The 23,526-nt window shown below is 36.5% G+C and overlaps 1 protein-coding gene across 2 annotated transcripts in view; it reads left to right on the top strand.

The window, feature by feature from the left end:
• COG6 (component of oligomeric golgi complex 6) overlaps window positions 1-23,526 on the top strand; it is a 62,236-nt gene that overhangs the window by 36,738 nt on the left and 1,972 nt on the right. The window contains exons 14-18 of one of the 2 annotated variants that reach the window (XM_027557349.1): window positions 5,427-5,558; window positions 5,888-6,055; window positions 8,937-9,044; window positions 10,124-10,177; window positions 11,591-11,670. In XM_027557349.1, coding sequence (XP_027413150.1) covers window positions 5,427-5,558; window positions 5,888-6,055; window positions 8,937-9,044; window positions 10,124-10,177; window positions 11,591-11,670 — 542 coding nt within the window. The remainder of the gene's footprint in view (window positions 1-5,426; window positions 5,559-5,887; window positions 6,056-8,936; window positions 9,045-10,123; window positions 10,178-11,590; window positions 11,671-23,526) is intronic. The other variant, XM_027557350.1, reaches the window with a different exon arrangement.

Below are 23,526 nucleotides of genomic sequence, written 5' to 3'. Positions count from 1 at the left end.
ATATTAGTAAATGAGAAAGTAGAAGTACTTCCTTTACCATATAAAGATTAATAAAACTAACAGCCAATATCATGATTAACATAGAAGCACTATTACTATGTTTCTGTTTAAGTCAAGAAAGGACACAACAAGAATACTTGCCAAGAACTGCTTATTTAAATAACAGTCCAGATAAAGTAATGAGAGATACAAACATTTTAAAGGAAGAAATAGGGGATTATTTGTGATGCTCTGATTGTACTTCAAAAACTCAAGGAATACAATTGGTGACAAGATCAATATACAAGGATAAATAATTTTCGGGGAATTTGGCAATGTAGAAATCTGGCAACCAGGGAATTTGGGGAATTTGGCAACTAGGAATCTGTCTTTACACCTTAGACAACTGCATTAGCAGAATTTGTCCACTGTAACTATTTTGGGACTCTGGAGTCTACTGAAGAATTGCAAATTCTAGGGGAAGGCTTGAATTATAAATTGCAGTCAGTTTTGGTCAACTTCAACTCTCAGCACACTTGCAACTACCCATCTCCCACCCGCAGGGCTGTGGGGCAGCTGTGCACTTGTTCCTTGAGTGCCTTGCACACAGCTTGTAGAGCCAGGGTGGATAAAAAGGACCCTGTCTTCTGTACCTCTGGGATCTGCTCTCATCCCAGAGTTGTGAAGAGGAGGGTGGCCATTGTTTCTGCACCTCCGCGTTGTGACAGACTCCTCCTCCTAAATTGGTCAGTTGGCTAAATTGACTTCCTGGTGATTTCAAAGGTTAGCGCATTTTTTCTACCTGCTTAATGTTTTTTCTTTTTCCCATAATGGGAGTCAGACATTAAAAACATTCAAAAACAACTGTATATACAAGGAAAATTAAAAAGTAACCACATGTTCAGGGAAAGGAGCAGGCTCAGAAAGACCTGAGAACTTTAGTTTACACCTCAGCCTGATCCTTGGCACAGAGATAGCCTACTAGTTTAAAAAAAAAAAATAGTAAAAAGAAATGGCACCCCCTGGAGAAGGGAGAGAATTTATTTCCAGGGTTAACAAATAGTGTTTTCAGCAAAAAATCACAGGGCACACAAACAGGGAAATGTGGCCCATTCAAAGCAAATACCTTCCTGCAAAAGACTTGCTGGCACATCTACCAGCCAGACTTGAGAACAGTTATGTTAAACACGAGTCAGGAGAACAGTGTGTGAACAAAATGGAAATACCTGCCAAGAGTTAGAGAATCTCAAAAAGAAATTCTGGAGTTGAAAAGTATAGCTAGCAAACCAAATGAAGTCCTCAGAAAAGATTATACATCCTGACCAACTGGGATTTATTCCTGGATTGGAGGGATAGTTCAGCAAGTGAAAGTCAGTCAGTCATAATTACCACATGGATTGTTTTTTCAAGTCCTTTGCCATTTTCCTACTAAGTTGTATCTTATTCTTGTTATTTTCTGATATTGTTATACATTATGAATATTAAGTGTCATATGTATTACAAATCTTTTCTCCATGTCATCATTTACCTTTTGATTTTGCCTGTAGTATATTCTGATACATCCCTTTTAATGTTTATACCATAAAATCTAACATTTTTTTTTCTCTATTGTTTCTCCTTTGGGAACTTGCTATAAAACATACTTCAAAAACTTTCCCACATCAATAAAATATATATAGAATTTATTATATGCTAAAGCTAATATCTATTAGTGGGAAAGTGTTAGAGTATTTAATAAGCATGTTCTTAGGTTTTTCTGTAATTTCACTTTTATATTGAATTTTTTAAATACATAAAGTTTATTTTTGTCCATGTGGGGAAAGAAGGATCACATTTATTTTTCTCAAATGGTTATACATTTATTTTGTTTTATTTTCATTCAAAAAACCCACTAAGTTCTGTATTTCTCTTATAAAGTTAAAATGAAAGTTGCAGGAAAATACAATGGTTAATACAAGGAAAATTTTAAGTGTGGTGTCTTCCAGCTAAATTCTAGAACAGAATAGGATAAAAACAGGGAAAGAAAGAATTGTAATTTGAACATCAGATCAGATCAGTCGCTCAGTCGTGTCCGACTCTTTGCAACCCCATGAATCTCAGCACGCCAGGCCTCCCTGTCCATCACCAACTCCCGGAGTTCACTCAGACTCACGTCCATCGAGTCAGTGATGCCATCCAGCCATCTCATCCTCTGTCGTCCCCTTCTCCTCCTGCCTCCAGTCCCTCCCAGCATCAGAGTCTTTTCCCATGACTCAACTCTTTGCATGAGGTGGCCAAAGTACTGGAGTTTCAGCTTTAGCATCATTCCTTCCAAAGAAATCCCAGGGCTGATCTCCTTCAGAATGGACTGGTTGGATCTCCTTGTAGTCCAAGGGACTCTGAAGAGTCTTCTCCAACACCACAGTTCAAAAGCATCAATTAAGTACCAATTAATACTGCAGCCTATGTGAGATTAGGTGAATGAAATTATTATTATTTATTGTTATCAATAATTATGCCCTGAAATGTTTTTCTTAGATATGAATTGGGTAATAGGCATATTTTAACATTACATTGAGACTGGAATATGATACTGTTTATAGCTCATGTGTTACTTATATGTACACAACCATTTCAGGTTTCTTTCAGAAAATCTTACTTTCTCCAAATTTTAATGTTCCATATTTTATGTTAAGTATACTATCATCTTATTCTGCCTCTTATAAACCATTCATCTCTTCCAAGAAGATATAGCCTTATGAGGAAAACATGTATTGCAGAATGGTCTTCACTACCAAAGCACCCAGTTTTTGTTAATAGAATTTTAAAGTGGATTATAAAATTGTTAGGAAGAATAGCTTTTATATAAAGATATAGCCAGAAACGAACTCTTTTATGATTCCTTTTTTGCTTTTAAAAAGACACATTTGGGAGCTAATTCTTTATCTGGTATGCTAAAGGAAAATTCAAGGACATTATTTAATTGAAAGATGTACCTTTTCCCTAACAAAGTGTTTGAAGCCCTTCAGTAGTCAAGTGTGTGTACTCCCTTGTTTATCAGGCTCTCCTGAAACATTCATAGCTGTGCATCTAGCAAAATCTAAAGGATCCCCTAAGAGATACAATGTCATATCAGTTTTAGCTAGAGAGGCATTTTCTGAAAAGTTCTTTTCACTATAGTAATTCAATACTAATTTAAAGGGTATATTTTATCATAAATGAAACCCATATCAAATTAATAGTAAGCAGGGTTGATTTGCCTAGCACTCTGAAAAGAAAATCTAAATGGTCCTTTAAATTTTGATTTAAATTCTTGGATATCACTCCTGTTTAGAATGTCTTATTACTGTTCAAATTGTAGTTCTTGGAGGAGTAGCTTGGGCATCATGTCGGAGTTTATTAGTTTAGCTGAGAAGAAGAACCTCAGGCACCTGAGATTAAGATTCAGACCTGCTGAATCAGAATGTGCATTTAACCAGATTCCCTGGTCATTCGTTTGCATCTTAAAGTTTGAAAAATGCTTTTTAAGAGGAATACTTCGAGATTTACATTATTCCTTACAGATTATTCTGCCAGGAAAAACAGACAAAAACAATGTTTTCAGCCAAAATGCTTTTGAAATTTTAAATAAAACTGTGTGAAAAAGTTGTAATTTTTTTGACATTTCAAACATTAACTTGTACTCTTAAATTTCTTTTGAATAATTTTATTGACTTAAAATTGTAATTCCATAAATAAGTAAGGTAAGAGGAAGCTTTCAGAGGAAATGGTTGTGGTATAGAATGTGGTGATAGTTTCAGTGTGTGTTACCGAGAGGGGCCTCATGTGCCCACAGGGCTGGAAAGCCAAACTCTGACCGTGGGTGTTTGGACCGAAGTAAGGGTTTATGTCGTCTAGTCAAGGCTATGGTTTTTCCTGTGGTCATGTATGGATGTGAGAGTTGGACTGTGAAAAGGCTGAGCGCCAAAGACTTGATGCTTTTGAACTGTGGTGTTGGAGAAGACTCTTGAGAGTCCCTTGGACTGCAAGGAGATCCAACCAGTCCATTCTGAAGGAGATCAGCCCTGGGATTTCTTTGGAAGGAATGATGCTAAAGCTGAAACTCCAGTACTTTGGCCACCTCCTGCGAAGAGTTGACTCATTGTAAAAGACTCTGATGCTGGGAGGGACTGGGGGCAGGAGGAGAAGGGGACGACAGAGGATGAGATGGCTGGATGGCATCACTGACTCAATGGATGTGAGTCTGAGTGAACTCCGGGAGTTGGTGATGGACAGGGAGGCCTGGAGTGCTGTGATTCATGGGGTCGCAAAGAGTCGGACACGACTGAGCGACTGATCTGATTTGATCTGAAGGGTTTATTTGCAGAGTGCCAAGCAAGGAGAACAGGCAGCTAATGCTCAAAAGATGGGAATTCCTCGATGGCTTTCAGGCAGGGTTTTTAAAGACAGTGTTAGGGGAAAGGATCTTAGGATGCATGACCAGCTTGTGGACCTTCTGATTGGTTATTGGTTATTGATTACTTTATTGGTGATAAGGTAACAGGGTGATGTTCTGGGAATCTTAACCTGCTGGTTCCAGCAGGAGTCTGTGTGTTTGTGATCAGCATGTAGTCACCATTCTCTGCCCGGATGGGGGTCTTACTTTCTCCAGAACAACTCAGAGTATGCATTGGATTGTTATCTATATCTTTTCAGGAGGAACTAGGAGTCCTGTGAGTCTGTTGTAATCATTAACCATTTGCTTCTGCTCTTCGGAACTCAGGAAAGGCGTAGGAGACTAAAGCCTTTTGTTCCACAAACAGGAAATGGGGGACACGGAGGGGCTTTTGTACCTCGGAATGTCCTGTAGGGTCCTGCTTGGTTTCAGTCTCCCCTTTTCTTTGATACTCATCAGTCCTTAGGGGAACAAGGGCAGGACAAGAAAGGGAGTCTGGTTTTGGATAAGAGATTACTCATAAACTCAGTGAGGGAACTCAGTTGTAGGGGGACTTAGTTTCAAGTATATAGACCCTGAACCTGTACATATTGGGCCACAATATCTGAGACTGGGGCATGACAGGGAGTGGTGATTCTCAATTATAGTTGGGAAGTGCTGGTCTCTCTCTGAATTACTTTTTTCTTAAGACTAGGGCTGAACAGAATAGGCCATTTCAAATCCATATGAAAATATAATCCTAAATTCAAAGACTACTAAGTTTTTCCTCATAATTTTTTTTTTGTATTTTAAAAGTACAATTTCTACACTTCTGATATATTAATTCTGAGATAATCTAACAAAAACTTTTGTGTTACTTTCTGTGATTTTCATTAGTACAATAGAGAATAAACGATAGATGATAGATTTTGTAATGTGTCAACCAGTGCTTTATGTCTTTCATATGAATGATTTTACTGTGAACTGGCATTTATTTAGACACTAAAATTTAGTAGAAAAATATAAGCAGTGTATAGGTCATCCTTTATTTTAGGTTGAACTCCCACCACCTGATCTTGGACCAAGTTCTGCCTTAAATCAGACGCTCGTGTTGCTGCGTGAAGTTCTAGCGTCTCATGATTCTTCAGTTGTGCCGTTAGATGCCCGTCAAGCTGATTTTGTGCAGGTGTGTTGTAAATTCACTCTTAATGACCATTGCTCCTTTAATGTAGATTCTGTTGGAATTCTGGCATTTCATAACCCATGTATCTTGACACCCCTTCTCAATGTTTTTTCCTTCAAATAGTAAACCATTTCCCATTAATTTAAAAAGTAATATATATTCAATGATGCTTAAGAGTTATAGTTTTTATGCCATTTAATCTCTTTCATATGTGCTTCTGTAAGTTGGTCCCTTCCTCTTTAGTTTGGCATTCACTGTGAAGTGCCGTTAACACAGACCTGTGTCCCTGGTACGGAGATGAAGGGTCTGTTTAATTCTATTTCTCATTGTAGGTTTTATCGTGTGTCTTGGATCCTCTCCTCCAGATGTGTACTGTATCAGCCAGCCATTTGGGCACAGCTGATATGGCCACTTTCTTGGTCAATTCACTATATATGATGAAGACGACATTAGCTCTGTTTGAATTCACTGACAGACGTCTGGAAATGCTGCAGTTCCAGGTTAATTTTGCCATAACATGACTGCTCACTGTGATAAAATCTTCTTTTTCCATACATGATCTCAGTTACTGGCTATAAGCTAACTTCAGTGACCTGATTTCTATGAATCCCTTGTTATAGTCTGATAATACCTCCCTTCCCCCCAGGCATATTCAGTATTTTAGTTTAGTTTGGGAGAAGCCAGGGTATGTAATGAGTAGGATATTTTATTCAAACCATAGTATGTGGTGGTAGACTGGAGCTTTTCTGACTAATTTGAACCATTACCCTGTATGCAGATTTCAGTTTCCGAACTGTGAATAACGTGCTATATTTTTCGAACTGCGGAACTTGTGCAGAAGGTGTTGCAAAGGACAGATACATTTTTATCTATGTGTAAATCAGTGTTAGGCACAACATTACAATTTGTTAAATCAACCATGCTGGTCCTTAAGCCACATGGTCTCACTTAAGAGTCACAACAAAGCCATTTATAAAATTTACCAGACACTTGACTTCTGAGTTTGAAATAGTGATTTGGTAGATAAAATGTTTTAGAAAAACACAAAACTCTGAATCTTCTTTATTATCACAAGAATATAAACAGTTGGCAGTGGCTGCAGTAAAAATATATTGTTTTTGGTTTTTCCAAGGAATGAGTTTTGAGACCTCTAAATTCATGATATTTCCTGCTCTTTCTTTCTTTTCTTTTTTTTTTTTACAAAATATGAGGTATGATTAATTTTTCTTTCTTCCATAATTGTTTGTGTATAATTAGTAAAAATCTTTTTAAAAAATTCATTGGTTTTTAATGTATTTATCACTAATTCAACCCCAAACTGCCATTTGTCTAAATCTGTTCCTGAAATGTGCAGATATATATCAGTTGTCCAACAATCTGTTTTATCATTAGTTATCCTTGTTTCTTAAATATCCCAAAGTTATTTTTTGCATCCCAAGAGGACACACCCTACCATGTGAGTGCTTATTAGGTCTGCATCATGCTTGCTGTTAGGCGGTGGCCAGTGCTGGTCTCATGGGCCAGACCAGAATCAGTGTGGAAGGACTGGGCAGTGGTGTGGCTGCTTGCTGGGAGGCATGCCCCTGCAGTAATGGTTTTCCCTGTTTAGTAAAAGAGTCTTGATTTTCAGATCTTTTCTATCAATAGCCTGGTAATTTTCTTCCATTCTTAAACACTTCTTCCAGTGTTCTGAGAAATCCAGGCTAGTCTGATTCTCTTTAGTTTTGCAATAAACCTGTTTTATTCATGTGGAAGCTTATAAGGATTTTCCTTTGAGTTCAGATATTTCCTCGGGATATTTTTTAGTATGTCTCTTTTTTTGTTACTTCCATTTTGGACTTTGCAGAGCCATTTCAGTCTGAAGATTCAACCTTTTTTTTTTTTTTGCTCAAGGAAGTTTTCTGTTATCTTTAATTAATTATCACTTCTCCATCTGTTACTTTTTATATTCTGAATATAAAAAGCTTCTGTCCTTAGTTGGCTTTATCTCCTGAACTTGTCTTTTAATTTGTGTTTAAACCTCTTCACTTTAATATATTTCTTTGATATTTATTCTGTATTACTTATTATTCTTCATTTTTCTTTCAGACACTAATTTGGTTCTTAGTGGTAACTCTTTCATTAAATATTTATATTTGCAATCTTATTTTTCTTGGATTTTCAAAGAGACTAGTAAGTAAAGGTTCTAATTGTACTTTCTTGGGCATTCACTTGAAAAAAATTAAAGTGCCCTGTGTCTTTCAATCTACATGTGTTAGTCGCTCAGTCATGTGACTTTGCAACTCCATGGGCTGTATCCCACCAGGCCCCTCTGTCCATGGAATTTTCCAGGCAAGAATACTGGAGTGGGTTGCCATGCCCTTCTCCAGATCTTCCCAACCCAGGGATCGAAGCTGGGTCTCCCACATTGCAGGCAGATTGTTTGCTGTCTTAGCTACCTGTGTTACCTCAAGAAAAGACACTTGTTTTCGTTACTCTGGTGGCTTTCCTCTTAGAACTTATCACCTTTTTTAAACCAGTTTTAAGTTTTTTAAAGGGAGGGCCTCAGCTTCTGTAGAGGCTTGGACAATGGCAAGCATTCAGGTGGGAACATCATCTGTTAATAGTGAACTGTGTCATTGGTAAACAGGTTGATAACAGTGAGGGAGGAACAGCAGGAAGAGCTCCAGGCTTTCAGGCCTGTACTGGTAAAGAGGAGGGAATTCCCTTCCTGGGAATTTGTCATCCCACAAAGGCAGTCTCCGCCTGTGACTTCTGCCCCCATTAGCCGTAGGTAGCTTCCCCAAGAACAGCAAAAGCAGGTAAGCGCATACAACTCCCACCTGCCAGCATAGTCTCTGTAGGCAGCCCCTGACTCTGACGCCTCTGACTAGTCTTCTGCTGGGTCCTCAGCCATCCCCTAGTTGTCCCAGATCTGCTTTCTTCAGGAGAACTTACAGCTTCAGCCCCTGTGGGATTTCCTCCGGGGCTCTCCAGATGGCATATCTGATTGGCTGAGTCAGTCCAGTAAGTTGGGAGCATGAGGCCGTGTGGATGTGAGGAACAGCGAGTCCTCATCCTCCCAGAATTCTTCCTAAGTATTTTATTTTACATTGTTGTTGTTGATGAGTAGTTTTTGTTTGTTTGCTTCATACTAGCTTTTAAAAGAGCTAAGAAGCAACTCAGTTTTTTTTGACTAGTCCCGGAATCCTCAAAGAAGACTTTCTTTCCATTTGTGAGAGGACTTCCTCTTTGAGGAAGGAAAAATCTTTATATAAGAGCAGTCCCTGTGCCTCAGCAAGGAACACGATGAAGAGCTAAGAGTCCAGGCTAGTCTACTTCTACTCTCATCAGTCCTATTCTTCTTTTAAAATGTTTTCTTTTAATTGTATTTTATTTTAGATTGAAGCACATTTGGACACACTTATAAATGAGCAAGCTTCTTATGTTTTAACCAGAGCAGGCTTGAGTTATATTTACAACATGGTACAGCAACATAAAGTTGAACAGGTAAGTACGTGGCTGTTTCTAACTAGAGAGAAATACCGATTTAGACTGTGTCTTCTAGAGCTAGACTCATTAGAATCTTGGCTTTGCCACTTAAAAGCAGTTTTTCACTGGGAAAGTGACCTGTCTCTGTTTCCTCATTTGTAAATTGAGGGTACTAATATCTGTAACATAGGGTTATTCTGAAGATTAAGTGAGATAATGCCTGTGTAGTGCTCAGATGACTACCTGAAATATGGTAGAGTGTCCCCAAATGTTAACTGTCCTTTTTACCATAGATAGTTTGGGTTAAAAGTAATGAAAATATACAAAAATTAGTATAGAAAAATGTATAAATTAATACAGTGGTAAATTTTTCAGAGTCCTTCATCACCATCAACTAATTGAATGCTTAGATTACTATATATAAATATCAGTCATTCCCCACTTTAATTTAGCAGATCATGGTCTATTATTTGGAAAGGTAAATACTTCTGGGGCATATGATCTTGTTCAGTTACGGAACTCCAGTAGAATTAGAACACGGAGTGGGAGAGAAGCCTAGGAAACCATGTAAGCATTTTTCTTTAAAAAGCAAAAAACTCTTTTAAATAACATTAAGATGAAGAATATTTTATAGCCCAGGAACTCTTAAGTGACACTCTCAAAGATCACAGGTTTTGAATTTTTTCTTTTGATAAGGTAATACGTTTCCACCAGAAGGAGCTGATTCTGCTACCTTTTTTATACTATCTAAAATTGTCAAAATGAGACTCTTAGAGTCCCTGTTTCTCACTGCCGTTTCTCAGTACTTAACTGCCCTTTTTTCTTGCTTATGATTTAATCTGAAGTATCCTGCCGTTTCATTGTTCGTAAACGTATGTGCTCCTCACTCCAACACCTATTATTGAGGACCTTCATGCTAGTTATACAAAAATTAACAGGTCATAGTCCCTCTTTTAATTGAGGTTGAAGATGGGACCTTCTTTGGAAATAAACTAAATTTTCAAATTTTGGAAGTCTGCTAATGGACTGTATTTCATAAGTGAACTGTAACATATAGCACCTGTTTTCATCTTGTTTTTGGCCTTTTGTTCCCTAAGGGCCCTTTAGCTAATTTGCCCAACCTAGATTCTGTGGCACTGAAGGCTGCAATGGTAAGTACACAGTAAAGCATGTCAGTATACGTTTCCTTACGGAATGTTATTCTTACTCCTTCTCATGTGATAATTTGCTGTATTCACAACTGGTTCTGGGCATAATGATTGCACATGTATTCCTTTAAAGAGGTCTGATCAAGACAGACATTGGTAGTAATATCTCACTGTGCCCTAATAGTCGTATTATTCCTGTTTAAGTTTTCTTCAGTTTCAGAATTTTACTCCTAACCTAATGAAGAAACAGGAATGACAACATGAAGAAGTTAGGCTATATATCATTAGAGAAAACCACCAATAAGAGCTGCATTTATCATGCAACTAAATAAATGTATAAAGAATACAGTTGTGAATTGTGATAATGCTGTGAATTAAATTATGCAGGTCCAAAATCTCAGAGTCAACCCCTTCATCCCATTTACTAGTAACCAAATCGTGATGATTTTGCTCTCTAATTTTCTCAGATATCTTCTCTTCTTTCCACTCCTGTTGCCCTTGTCTGAGATGCTGCAGGAGCTACCCGTTTGTTGCCCTTGCATCTGCTATGTACGACCTCCCCTTTGATTCTTTTTGCTGTGGCCAGAGTTAGCATCTTAAATTCAAATCAGATGATTTCCCCCCTTTCATTATTTCCCTCCTTTAATGGTTTTCATGATGCTTTTACAGTAGAAATTAGAATCTGTTAGAAAATCTTTCAAGTCCTACATGGACTGAGCTCTAGTAGCCATTCTTTCTCACCTAAGCCTTCATCCACTGTCCCCACTACGCACACACTTAACCTAATGTCAGTTCATCTTCACGATTTCACTTAAAATGTCCTTTGCTCAGAGATGCTTTTGCCAAACACAAAGATTAGATCTGTGTCATCCTGATGGATGCTTTTGTAGTATTGGTACCTTGGTTTTTCCTTTATTTGCATTTGTTTACTACCTCTCTCACTAGACCATGAGCTCTGTGAAGCTAGGAATTGTCTTTTTTTGCTCACCATTATATTTACATTACGTTATAAGGTACCTTACCAATAACAGGTACTCGATGAATATTAATAATGAATAGATGAGCGAATGATTAACAGATACTCTGGATTTTAAAAAGTAAGGCAGACTTGAAATCTGATGACTTAACATCTTATTAATATTATTACCCAGAAGTTTGGTGAGGGAGATCAAAATGAATGGCTTGGATTTAAAATTTTAAAAGTAGATATTGCTGATACTGAGTACCTTAAAGAGTTGACACTTGCAGTCAATTTAGTTGGAATATATAAGAAATAACTCATTTTGATCACAAAGACCTCGTTATTTGGAATATGGGGTTTTTCCAAGGATTTAATCCTTAAAAAGGAATGATTACTAGGGAGGTCTGTTAGCAGATATGTGCACTTTGTGTTTTGAATTTCTCTGTTTCATTTAGGTTCAGTTTGATCGCTATCTGTCAGCTCCTGACAACCTGTTAATGCCACAGCTGAACTTTCTTCTAAGTGCCACAGTGAAGTAAGTATTTATTGGTCCCAATTATTAATAGTTGGTAAAGATTCACATACATTTCTTAGAAAAAAATTGTTTTTTAAAAAAGGAGATTTAATCATTGAGGATTTATAGTTCTCAACCTCTCAGCACCCCTAAGAGATCTGACCGTACCCTGTTCATACTTGTTCCTTACATGTTTGTAGTTTGAAAGTGTCGGTTTAGTGAATGCTTTTTTTAAAAATAATGGGACTTATATAATTGAAGCTACAATGTGATAATATGAAGTTCCATTGTATTAATATAATGTCAAAATTGCACTGAATATGTGATGAAAAATTAGTAGTATGTTCATTGTGCAACATAGATGTCCTGCTGTTTAGATCATTTTGGACTCTGGAAGTTTCTATAAATATATTATAAAATTGTTCGATATCATGTATTAGAAATGTGTTCAAGATGAAGGACTATACATTAAAATATAAGGATATTACAATTAGAAGAAAGAGAAATAATACTGGGTGACTTTTCTTGATTTTAGCAAAAATATTGACAAAATTTTGTACAAGTAGGAAATGAGACATCTGTACTTTTTTTCTTTCCATTCAGCTAGTGTATTAAGTGCCCTGTGTACCGGACACTGCAGAGTAAGATTTAAAAGCCAGTTTTACTATCTTAATAGAGATTATAGTCTGACATGTCAATTACACACTTGAACAAATATTTATGTTCAGTTCAGTTCAGTCGCTCAGTCGTGTCCGACTCTTTGCGACCCCATGAATCACAGCACGCCAGGCCTCCCTGTCCATCACCAACTCCCGGAGTTCACTCAGACTCACGTCCATCGAGTCAGTGATGCCATCCAGCCATCTCATCCTCTGTCATCCCCTTCTCCTCCTGCCCCCAATCCCTCCCAGCATCAGAGTCTTTTCCCATGACTCAACTCTTCGCATGAGGTGGTCAAAGTACTGGAGTTTCAGCTTTAGCATCATTCCTTCCAAAGAAATCCCAGGGCTGATCTCCTTCAGAATGGACTGGTTGGATCTGCTTGCAGTCCAAGGGACTCTCAAGAGTCTTCTCCAACACCACAGTTCAAAAGCATCAATTCTTTGGTGCTCAGCCTTCTTCACAGACCAACTCTCACATCCATACATGACCACAGGAAAAACCATAGCCTTCACTAGACAAAGTACAATAAAGAAAGAACTATGCAACTTGAAAAAAAATGCTTTAAATATCTGAAAGGATGTCATGGTACAGAGGTGGTCCACTTGCCTTCTGTTGTTCTGAGGAGCAATATGTAGAGCAAGGAGGCAGCTTTGGGCTCAGCATGACGAAGAATTTGGTGTCAATTAGAATTGGCTGGAAATGGATTCTCTCAGACATAGAGTTAGGGTTCTAACTATAACTAACCTAATGAAGAAATTGGAATGACAATGAAGAGGTTAGATTATGTATCATTAGAGACTTCCCATCTGTCAATCATCCTTGGCTTATAGTTCTTGACTTCTGAAATGGATTCCAGTCTTAATATATTACTTTTGAGTGTGACACTCACCAACCTCTACTCTATTACCTTCTTAGGGAGTTCCCACATTAGTTGTGGTCAGTGTAATTGATTTTCTTTTTTTTTTTACTTTTATTTTTTTTTATCTTAAAAGATCTCATACTATCAACATAACCAAAATTCTAAAGAACTGGGAGACTATAAAACAAATTCCTTTATGCCATAATTCAGATTGTTTGTTTTTCTTAAGTTATTTACTTTGTTTAATCAAATACCTGTAACTTTTTTATATTTAACCAGTTGTTTTAGTACTTAGTACTATATAGGCATGATATGCATTTGATCTTACTTATAAGGCATTTGAAATATTAGGAGGTAACTTTTATTCACTTAAATTTTGAACCTTTTCAAAATGGTAATCTGTTTTTAAATAATTTAAAATAATTTCTGTCTAAAATAATTTCATATCCATATCAATTTCTATTCATAGTCTATTTAAAATATCAGTTGTTTCTTTGAAATAGAGCTTTGCAGTGTAAAACTTTCTTTATTCCTGTCTTGTTCTGTTAATGTTCTATTTTTTGCAGTGTAAAACTTTCTTTATTCCTGTCTTGTTTTGTTAATGTTCTGTTCTCTATAACTTTGCTTGTCTCCGTGGTTGTAGTACCTTGGGGACCCCTGTCACTCTTCTCTTCTTTTTTCTTGTCTTGTGTTGACTGCCTCTCAAAGTGGGTTTTGATTGAATACTTCAGCCTTGGAATAAACTATGGAATGAATTTAAGTATCCAGGAAATGAGCTTGTATTAAAAATTAAAAAGTAGAAAATTAAAGCATTTTTAAAGAATCCTTCCTTCCTTGTGATGAATTGGAAGGGCCTTGATCTTTTTTCAGTGCCAGACTCCAGCATTTATCTTTTAATAGCATAAAAATAGAGGTTGGACTATAGAAACCACAGTCATGCATATTTATAAAATATTCTGTGTCTTCTCTTATTGATTTAGAGTTCTTTGTATGAATAATTTAAGAAATAGAGACTATAGATGCTTCTTAAAGTGAGTGAGTAGAAAAGTGGATATGATTTGAGAATTCTTTGATTCAGGAATCTTCATCTGTTGCATATGGTATAAACAAAGCAAATTTCTTTAAAAGTAATGACTTTGGTTTTTTTGTTTGTTTGTTTTTTGAGGTAAATGGAATACTTTTCTTCTCTTTCACTGCCTCCTTTTAAGCATCTAGGGGATTCTCCAGGCAAGAATACCCGAGTGGGTTGCCATTCCCTTCCCCAGGGGATCTTTCCAACCCAGAGATCATACCTGGGTCTCCTGCATTATAGGCAGATTCTTTATACTAGTGCCCCTCAGGAAGCCCTCCTTTTTAAGCCACTATCTTTAACTATCAGGAATACCAGTATAAACACAAAATAAAGCAGATTTGGTAATAGGGGCAAGGGTGAGCCTACCAAAGAAATAGTGGCTACTGGAAATGTGCAAACTGATAAATGGCTGGGACTCAAACTGTGCTTTAGAGACCTGGGAAAGTCTAAGCCTTAAAAGTGAGGCTAATCTGTCCTACAGTATAGGCTACTTAAGACTCATAAAGAAAAGACAAACCTCTAAAAGATCATGTGGATCTTTACTGAATTAACTGCCTTCCAGAACAAAACTTAACACTCCTAAATATGGCAAAATACAATCAACAGTGTAACATTTATGGTGCTGGACATGCAATAAAAACTACTTGGGTATAGTACTAGGAAAGTATGAACCAAAACTAGAACCAAATCTGTCAACAGAAACAGACTCACCGACACAGGTTACAGAATTAGCAGGTAAGATCTTTAAAACAGCTATTTCAGATGTGTTCAGGGACTAAGAGGAAAACTCACTGGGTAGAAATAATCACCAGTTGGACATTCTAGAGGGAAGGATCAATCAGCTTGCAGAGAGAACAGTAGTAATTGCCCAGACTGAAGCTCAGGTAGGAAAAAATTAAAAGCTGTAGAAAGATGAAGAATCTTAGGTGGTGAATTGTGAGACGATAACAAGCATTGGAATATAAGTGAAGTGTCATAGTGAGATTAAGGCAAAAAAAATTGAAGGCATAAAAGAATTTTTTTCAAATGTGATGGAAAACATGAACCCACAGATTCAGGAAGCTAAATAAATCACAAGGAAAATTATACTAAGGTACACCATAATCAGATTATTGCAAACCAGTGATAGAGAAAAAAAATCTTAAAAAGCAAGATTTTAAGGGGAACAATGATATTATTTGTGGGAGCAATGATAAGGCTACTACTGACTTCTTGTTAGAACAGTTCAAACCAGAAGACAGTAAATCACATCTTTTAAAAAGCTGAATGATAAAACAGTTTCAACTTTGTGTATTCGTCAAAAGTATCTTTCAAACTGAAAGCAAAAAAATACATTTTGAGATAAGATAAACAAAAGTAGAGAGCATTTATCACCAGTATACTTCACTGCAAGAAATGATAAGGAAAGTTCTTCAGGCTGAAGAAAAATGATACTACAGGAAAACTCATGTCTACACCAGGGAATGACAAGCGCAGGAAATGCTAAATATAAAAGATAGTGGACCTTTAAAATAAAAATACTGACAGTGAATGTGGGATTCTTAACACTGAGAAATAGAGTTTATGGCTACAAAAAACATAAAGGATGAAGTGGGAAGGGAGTAGAAGTACACTGTGGAGATGCTGAAGGTTGCTCATGAAGTGCTTAATATTGTGTGAAGATAAATTGTAAACCCTACCGCGAGCACTAGAATCAATAATATGCCAGTGGATAAAACGGAATGTTAAAAGGACAGTTAGGACAATTAGATTAAAATAAGGCGGGAAAAGAGAAAAAAAGAACAGGTGGTGTAAATATAAAATGAATAATAGGATGATAAACCTAAACTCAGCCCCAAATGTAAATATATTAAATGTAAAAGGGCTACACACTCCAGTTAAAAGGCCGAAAGTATTAGATTGGGTGTAAAAACCTGGCCCAACTGTCTGCAGTCTATAAGAAATCCACTTTAGGGCACGTTTAAAAGATCATATTGTACCATGCAAATAAAAATTATAATAAAGCTGAAGTAACTATATTCTGATGTTAACATCAGAAAAATTAGGCTGATGGGAAAATGATGCTACCAAAGATAAAGAGGGATATTTCACAATAATAGGATCAATTCATGAAGAAGATATAATAGTAAATATGTACAACTAATAGAGCTTCAAAAAACATGACATATAAGCTTATAAACATGACATATAAGCTTATTCTTACATAAGAAGAATAGATAAATTGGCATTCATTTTGATATTTCAACCCTCCTCTCTCAATAATTAATAGAAAAAGTAGAAAACTACTTGTTTGGTGTAAAGGAACTGAACAGTGTCACTAATCAGCTCAACCTAATAGAAAATATCACACACAACTACAGAAAATAACATTCTTTTAAAGTGCATATGAAACATTCACTCAGCTAACATAAGAGCAAATAGATGTAAGAAAGCCACTAGTGAGTATTCCTGTCTATGAGCATGGTATACCTACCTGTTTATCCAGCTCATTTTTTAGAATTTTCAGTAAAGACTTAGTTTCTTCATGTAGTTTTCCATGTATATTGTTAGGTTTATTCCTAGGAAACAGTTTTGTGACTCCTTTGATAAGGTCTTTTATTTTCCATTGCATATTCTCATTAGATGTTGCTGGTAAATAGGGAAAAATACTAAATTTTGTACATTAATTTTGAATCTGACCAGGTAATTAAACTCTTAGTTCTATTAGTTTATCAATTGTTTGCCTTGATTTGTTTTGTTTGTTTGTTTTTGGTACAGACATCTGAAGTTAATGAGTCATTAATTTTTTTCAGTATTTATGATTAAACTTACTATATTGACTAGGTGCTCCAAGTAAATAGTAGATGTAATGGTGAGTGTACATATTTTATTTTGAACTTTACTGAGAATGTTTCTGATATTTCATCACTTAAGTGTGATGTTTGCTGTAGATTTCCAGTGTTCCAATGTGGGCACACGATATTCTTCTCTAACTGGGTATGTAATGTAGTATTCTGTAAATTCTCAATGTAGTTCCAATCAAAATGCCATGGAACCAATTTATTAAATATTAACCTAGAAAGAAATGTATGAGAGCAGACTCCAGTCACTTTTGACTATCTCCACAGTTACCCCTCTGGTCCAAGGTAATATCATCTGTGCCTGGATTATCACATTAGCCTTGAAACTATTCTGCTTTGACCCTTGCCCTCTCTACCATTCCCACACCAGCCTCTACAGTCTAAGTTTAGCATCTCAGCTAGAGTGATCCTTGAATGAATTGCTTTACTTAACCCTCTCGGTAAGTCTGTACATTAGTATCTCCATTTTACAGAAAAGGACATTTTTTTTGGAAAGGTTAAATAATTGAAACAAGGTCAAACAGTTAGCAAGAAGCAGAGTCAAGATTTTCAAATCCAGTATTCCAGAGCCTGTTCTCTTTAGCTCGTACTATATTTTTATTAACTCTTTCTCTGCTGAGATTATATTGTTTTACTGTTTTAAAAGGAAACTTGAAAATGTTAGGCCTATGTGATAGGCTGTATGAGACATATGTGAGATCTGTGCCTTGGTCTCACCTCAGATATGCTTTAATTTTTACTGTGAATGACAGAAAGCTGACCCGCTGTGGCATCTTTGGTATTTATATTGTGATAAAGAGAAATCAAAATGTTCTTTTTTTTTTTTAATGTTCATTTTTAAACCAATCTATTATACATAAGTATATTTTTTCCCCTTAGTTTTTCGGGAATAGTTAAACTGTTAACACCTTTTCTCCTATGGCATGTTTGATTGCTTCTTAACTGTGGTGCTGTAATAAAGCTCAATTTTAGTGATCACAGAACCTGAATGTTGAAATAAGTTATTTTTAGAAGTGCTGGGTTTATGGTAATGTTGAAAGTTTTATCATGTTGTTATGGCAACCAAAATCTTAAAGTACTGATTAATGACAAGCTCACTGATTCTGGAAGTTAGCAGTTCATTTCTTATCATGGCTCAGTACTTTAAATAATTATTTAAATTGTACGTAAGGTAATTTCAGTGAACATGTTTTAAAACGAGAATGGTATCTCTATTTAGTTGTATAATAATGTTTATTAGCATTTTCAGAATTTATAACTGTAGTTTTATGTTACTGTTGACATTTATAACTGGACAAAAATAATTTCTTAATGTCTGGTATTCTCACGGATAGATAACTAAAATTCTTTGCACTTCTGTAAAATTGTGTAACAAGCTCATCTTTATTTTTTCTCATAGCACATTAGCTACATGATTATTATCTTTGATATTGATATACTAGAATAGCAAACTATACGGTGGGGAGAGAGGGGGGAAACAGCAACTATACTTTGCAAAAGTAAGAAGACTTTCCAGACCATGGAAATAAGGTGTGTAGGGTCTGGGAGACCAGCATGTCTTTTTCATGTCATATTGAAACATTGTTAACAGACCCATCAAAAATTATTTAGGGGAGTGTACCCTTGTTTGATTTTCTGTTTACTATTGATTAAAAGGTTCCAAGATGAAACTTCCCTGCTCTATGAGATGTTAGTTCATTTTATATGTAACCTCATTTATTCTAATCTTCCTTTTCAAATGCCTGTAAATGACCAATTCCTCAAAATGTTTTGTGAATCAACTTTACCATCTTAATAATTTCCTATATTAATGAATTACTTGTATGAGTCATGTTTTAAATTTTTTGAAATTACAGTGAGAATGTCATGTAAAGACATGTAAAGAGACCAAGAAAGTTAATGATCTAACTTTATAGATGAATCTTGGCTTACATTCAAAAGCTTTTCCCTTTTAACTGGCCTTTTGCATATCTGCAAAAAGCATATCTGTGAAAAGCGGGATTTATCTTTGGAATTTTAACATAGAGAAACAGTTCTAAAAGTATTACATCCATCAGGTGTGTGATTGGCTGTGATTGATCAAAATACAGAAATTAAAATCTGAGGTGGGTACCCATACTAGAAAATAGCATACAGGACTGGGAAAAAAAAAAAAAAAAGTACTGCTTTTCTTTACATGTACTTGAAAAGATCAGTAGATAAAGGATATTCCACGTTTTCAGAAGCAAATGACTAGACTGAGATGATTTGCTGGTCATTTTGTATTTATACAGTTCTTGAATTTTTCTACTTTGGACACTGATTTTATTTTTCACTATAATGATTCATCATTATTTGACCTTCATATTTCACACATAATATTAGTGAATAATTTGGACCAAGACACCAGGCAGGCAGAAGGCAGACAGATAAGATATATATGATAACTTTTTAACATAAGGGGTGAACTTACATAGTAATTAGCATTAAAAATAAAAAGGAGGAGATAGTAAAATGGCAAGAAAATTGCTTTATTACTTTAGAAACACTACCCATTTATGTAGAAGTCACTGATACGTTTCATTACTCAGGGAACCCAGTTCCACAAAGTGATGTATGTGGATGCATATATGTGTGTAAGTGTATGAATAAGCATATATAGGTTTTTTAACAGCAGTTCATTAAAAACTCTTGGCTCAATGAAATGATGCAGTTTTAAAGCTGAAGGTATCTAGTAAAGGTTGTCAAGGTCAGTATTTTGTTTTATGACATTGGAATTAGCCTTGGAAAGGTTAAATTACTTGTTCAAGGCAGCGGTAAGTAGCAGGACTTGAGCTAGAGTCAAGATCGTCTGACAGTAATGGCCTTCCCTGTACCGTTTTACCTCTGCCATGTATCACTCATTAGGAGAACATTAATGAGTATGAGCATATGGACCTGTACCTGGCTTGGGTAGTAATAAGTGAACTTCTAACGTTTGTCCAGAAATATGGAATCACTATCAGTCTCAGTTCTTGCTCTTTACAGTTTGGATTTGACTCGGATTCACTTGGAGAATCTCCATTTCCGTTGCATTTCTGTCCTATTGACTTTAGAGGACCACTTCTGTTCCCTTCCCTTTTTCCTTTCCACTCTGTGAAAGCCTTTTTTGTCCACAGGCTTTTGTATCTCTCATCTTGTTCAGTGCAGCCATGTTCATTTTTTGATCCCTCCCTTGTCTTGGTGGCTTCTTAAACTGGGGAGTGGAATGAGGAAGCCCTATACCATCAAATACAAACATTTAAAGTGAATTACAAACTCTTACTTGGTCTTATTGGCTTGGTTTTATTTAATTATTTATCTTAGCAGTATTGCTTTATTCTGGTTTTCTGTGTTGCAGATTTATAATGATTTTCAGCTGTCTTGTGAGTTGTGGCTTATAAGTGGAAATGTGCCCTGAGTTACAACTAAGCTTTAGTAATGTTAAAAGTTTTCACTGCATGGATTTGAAATTAAAATTTTAAATTGATTATTTCAGAATTTTCAGTAATTTATTCTACATTTACTAGTTATTAACTCTGGATTTTTAAAAAATGTGTTTAATATTCATTTTTGTACCTTATTCTGATTTTAAACTTATTGTAAGAAGGAATAGCCTTGTTTGTATGTTTCACATGTAGCTTAAGTACACACTGTGTTCAGACTGAGTACAGATTTTAGAGTATGAGGTGTGAGTAATGTTTTATAAACCTCCAAATATCTTACTGCTTTCAGTAGGGGAGGGAGAGGGATGCATTGGGAATTCGGAGTTAATTGATGCAAGCTGTTTCATTTAGAATGGATAAACAAGGTCCTACTGTATAGCAGTAGGGAACTCTCTCCAGTCCCCTGGGATAGACCATGCTGGAAAAGAATATTAAAAAAGAATGTATGTATGTGTAAAACTGAGTCACTCTGCTGTACAGCAGAGATTTGTACAACATTGTAAATCAACTGTACTCCAATAAAGTATTAAAACAATTCAAATAAAAAATTTTACTGATTTTAGTACAGAACTAGAAGTGCTATATCTAAAATTCATTACTTGTTGCAAATGAGTATCAAATATTACAATTAACAGATTTTTTAAATGCTAATTATAATATTTTTCAGCTATGTCACTTATCGAAAATGATTGTTGTATCATTTTGATGCATCTATTGTTATGCTCAGTTAATTATAGGAGCGATCACTAATCAGCAGATTAAAAAAAAAGTCTCCAAGCCTCATCTGGTAAAGTAGATTACCAAATCAGTTTCTACCATCCTCCCTTCCAACAAAAAGGTAGTACAGCCAATAGCCTTACTCCACTCTGCTCAGAAAAGTTGCTCAACGTATCTGCCTTCTACCCAGTCTCATTCTGGAAGCTTTAGGGAAATGTCCGGTTGTTTTAACAAATCACGGTTGCTCAAATCGAGAGTTTGGAGACCCCATCGGAACAGTGTGCGATGACCCAAGACCATAAGTGGACTCCCTTCCTCATTCCATTCAACCAGTTTTATTCTTCTTTAGACCAGTGATCCCCATATTTCCACAGATAATCTTACAGAGGTATAATTTTGGTCATGGATGTTCTAAGAACTGGTTATTTCTAGCACTGAAGGACAGGGAAGTCTTCGTGGATGAGGGAGTCCATTTTTCCTGAGAATTAAGAGCATTGAAAGGTGGATGAGAGACATTGCAGGCTAATGAAGGTATGTGAGGGAGCAAAGGGCCTGAGGTCAGGAAGAGCAGGGCAGATAGGCCAGTCAGGGGTTGAGCTGGACTACAGAATTAGAGTAATGATGCAGATGGTATTATAGAAGATTTTGAGTGAAAGGGTAAGAAGTTCTGACTTCTCTGAAATTGGAAGAAGACATTGAATCGCCTTGAAGGGTCCTGGGTAAGGGGGAGACATGATAAAAGTTACGCCTTAGAAAGATTAATCTAACAATGCTTCAGTTGCTCAGTCATGTCTGACTCTTTGCGACCCCATGAATCGCAGCATACCAGGCCTCCTTGTCCATCACCAACTCCTGGAGTTCACCCAACTCATGTCCATCGAGTCGGTGATGCCATCCAGCCATCTCATCCACTGTCATCCCCTTCTCCTGCCCCCAATCCCTCCCAGCATCAGGGTCTTTTCCAATGAGTCAATTCTTTGGGTGAGGTGGCCAAAGTACTGGAGTTTCAGCTTTAGCATCAGTCCTTCCAATGAACACCCAGGACTGGTCTCCTTTAGGATGGACTGGTTGGATCTCCTTGCAGTCCAAGGGACTCGAAAGAGTCTTCTCCAGCACCACAGTTCAAAAGCATCAATTCTTCCACTCAGCTTTCTTCACAGTCCAACCCTCACATCCATACATGACCACAGGAAAAATCATAGCCTTGACTAGACATACCTTTGTTGGCAAAGTAATATCTCTGCTTTTTAATATGCTATCTAGGTTGTTCATAACTTTCCTTCCAAGAAGTAAGCGTCTTTTAATGCAGTCACCATCTGCAGTGATTTTGGAGCCCAAAAAATAAAGTCTGACACTGTTTCCCCATCTATTTCCCATGAAGTGATGGGACCAGATGCCATGATCTTCGTTTTCTGAATGTTGAGCTTTAAGCCAACTTTTTCACTCTCCTTTTTCACTTTCATCAAGAGGCTTTTTAGTTTCTCTTCACTCTCTGCCATAAGGGTGGTGTCATCTGCTTAAGCTACACTAAATGTGGAGGAGACTGGCTGGAGAAAGACCAATGGGATTTCACTTTCTCCTCCCAGCAGGAGTTAGTTACGGTCTGAACTGAAGTGATGGCACTTAAATATGACACTGACAGAGACAGGAAACAGAAGTAGGTTTGGGAGTAAAGCTTTAAAGACACGTTTTTAATTTAGTTACTGTGAACATCAGAAAAGTGTTTTCATCAGTGCTTGTGTGCTCAGTTGTGTCTGACTCTTTTTTTTGCCTCATGGACTGTAGCCTGCCTGGCTCCTCTGTCCATGGAATTCTCTAGGCAAGAATACTGGAGTGGGTTGCCATTTCCTCCTCCAGGGAACCTGCCCATCCCAGGGATCTGGGATGTCCTGTGTCTCCCACATCTCTGGCCTTGGCAGGTGGTTTATTTACCACTGAGCCCCCTGGGAAGCCTGTGTTCATCAATACGTATAGTGATATAGGAGTAGAAATAGTTGGAGTTGATGAACTAAATGTCATGAAAACTATTCAACAATTAATGCAGATTTGAAGAACCCAATGCTATTTTTTTCTAAAGACATTTACTTCAGTTTATTTAAAATTATTTATCTTCTTTTATGTGCTTATATAGGAATGTGTGTTTGTAAAAATGCTGTGATTTGTTGCAGACAAGTGTCACCTTTGTGGGAGAGATGAAAAATTAAGGAGATGTGATTATTAGTATAGGAGCTGTAGGTGAAAGGACTGTATATTGTAAGTTATTCTGAGATTTGAAGGACTGAT

This window comes from Bos indicus x Bos taurus, chromosome 12, assembly GCF_003369695.1.
Source record: "Bos indicus x Bos taurus breed Angus x Brahman F1 hybrid chromosome 12, Bos_hybrid_MaternalHap_v2.0, whole genome shotgun sequence".
Lineage (NCBI taxonomy): Eukaryota > Metazoa > Chordata > Mammalia > Artiodactyla > Bovidae > Bos > Bos indicus x Bos taurus.
The sequence above is the reverse complement of the archived record's forward strand: the minus strand, read 5'-3'. Positions and strand labels throughout refer to the sequence as shown.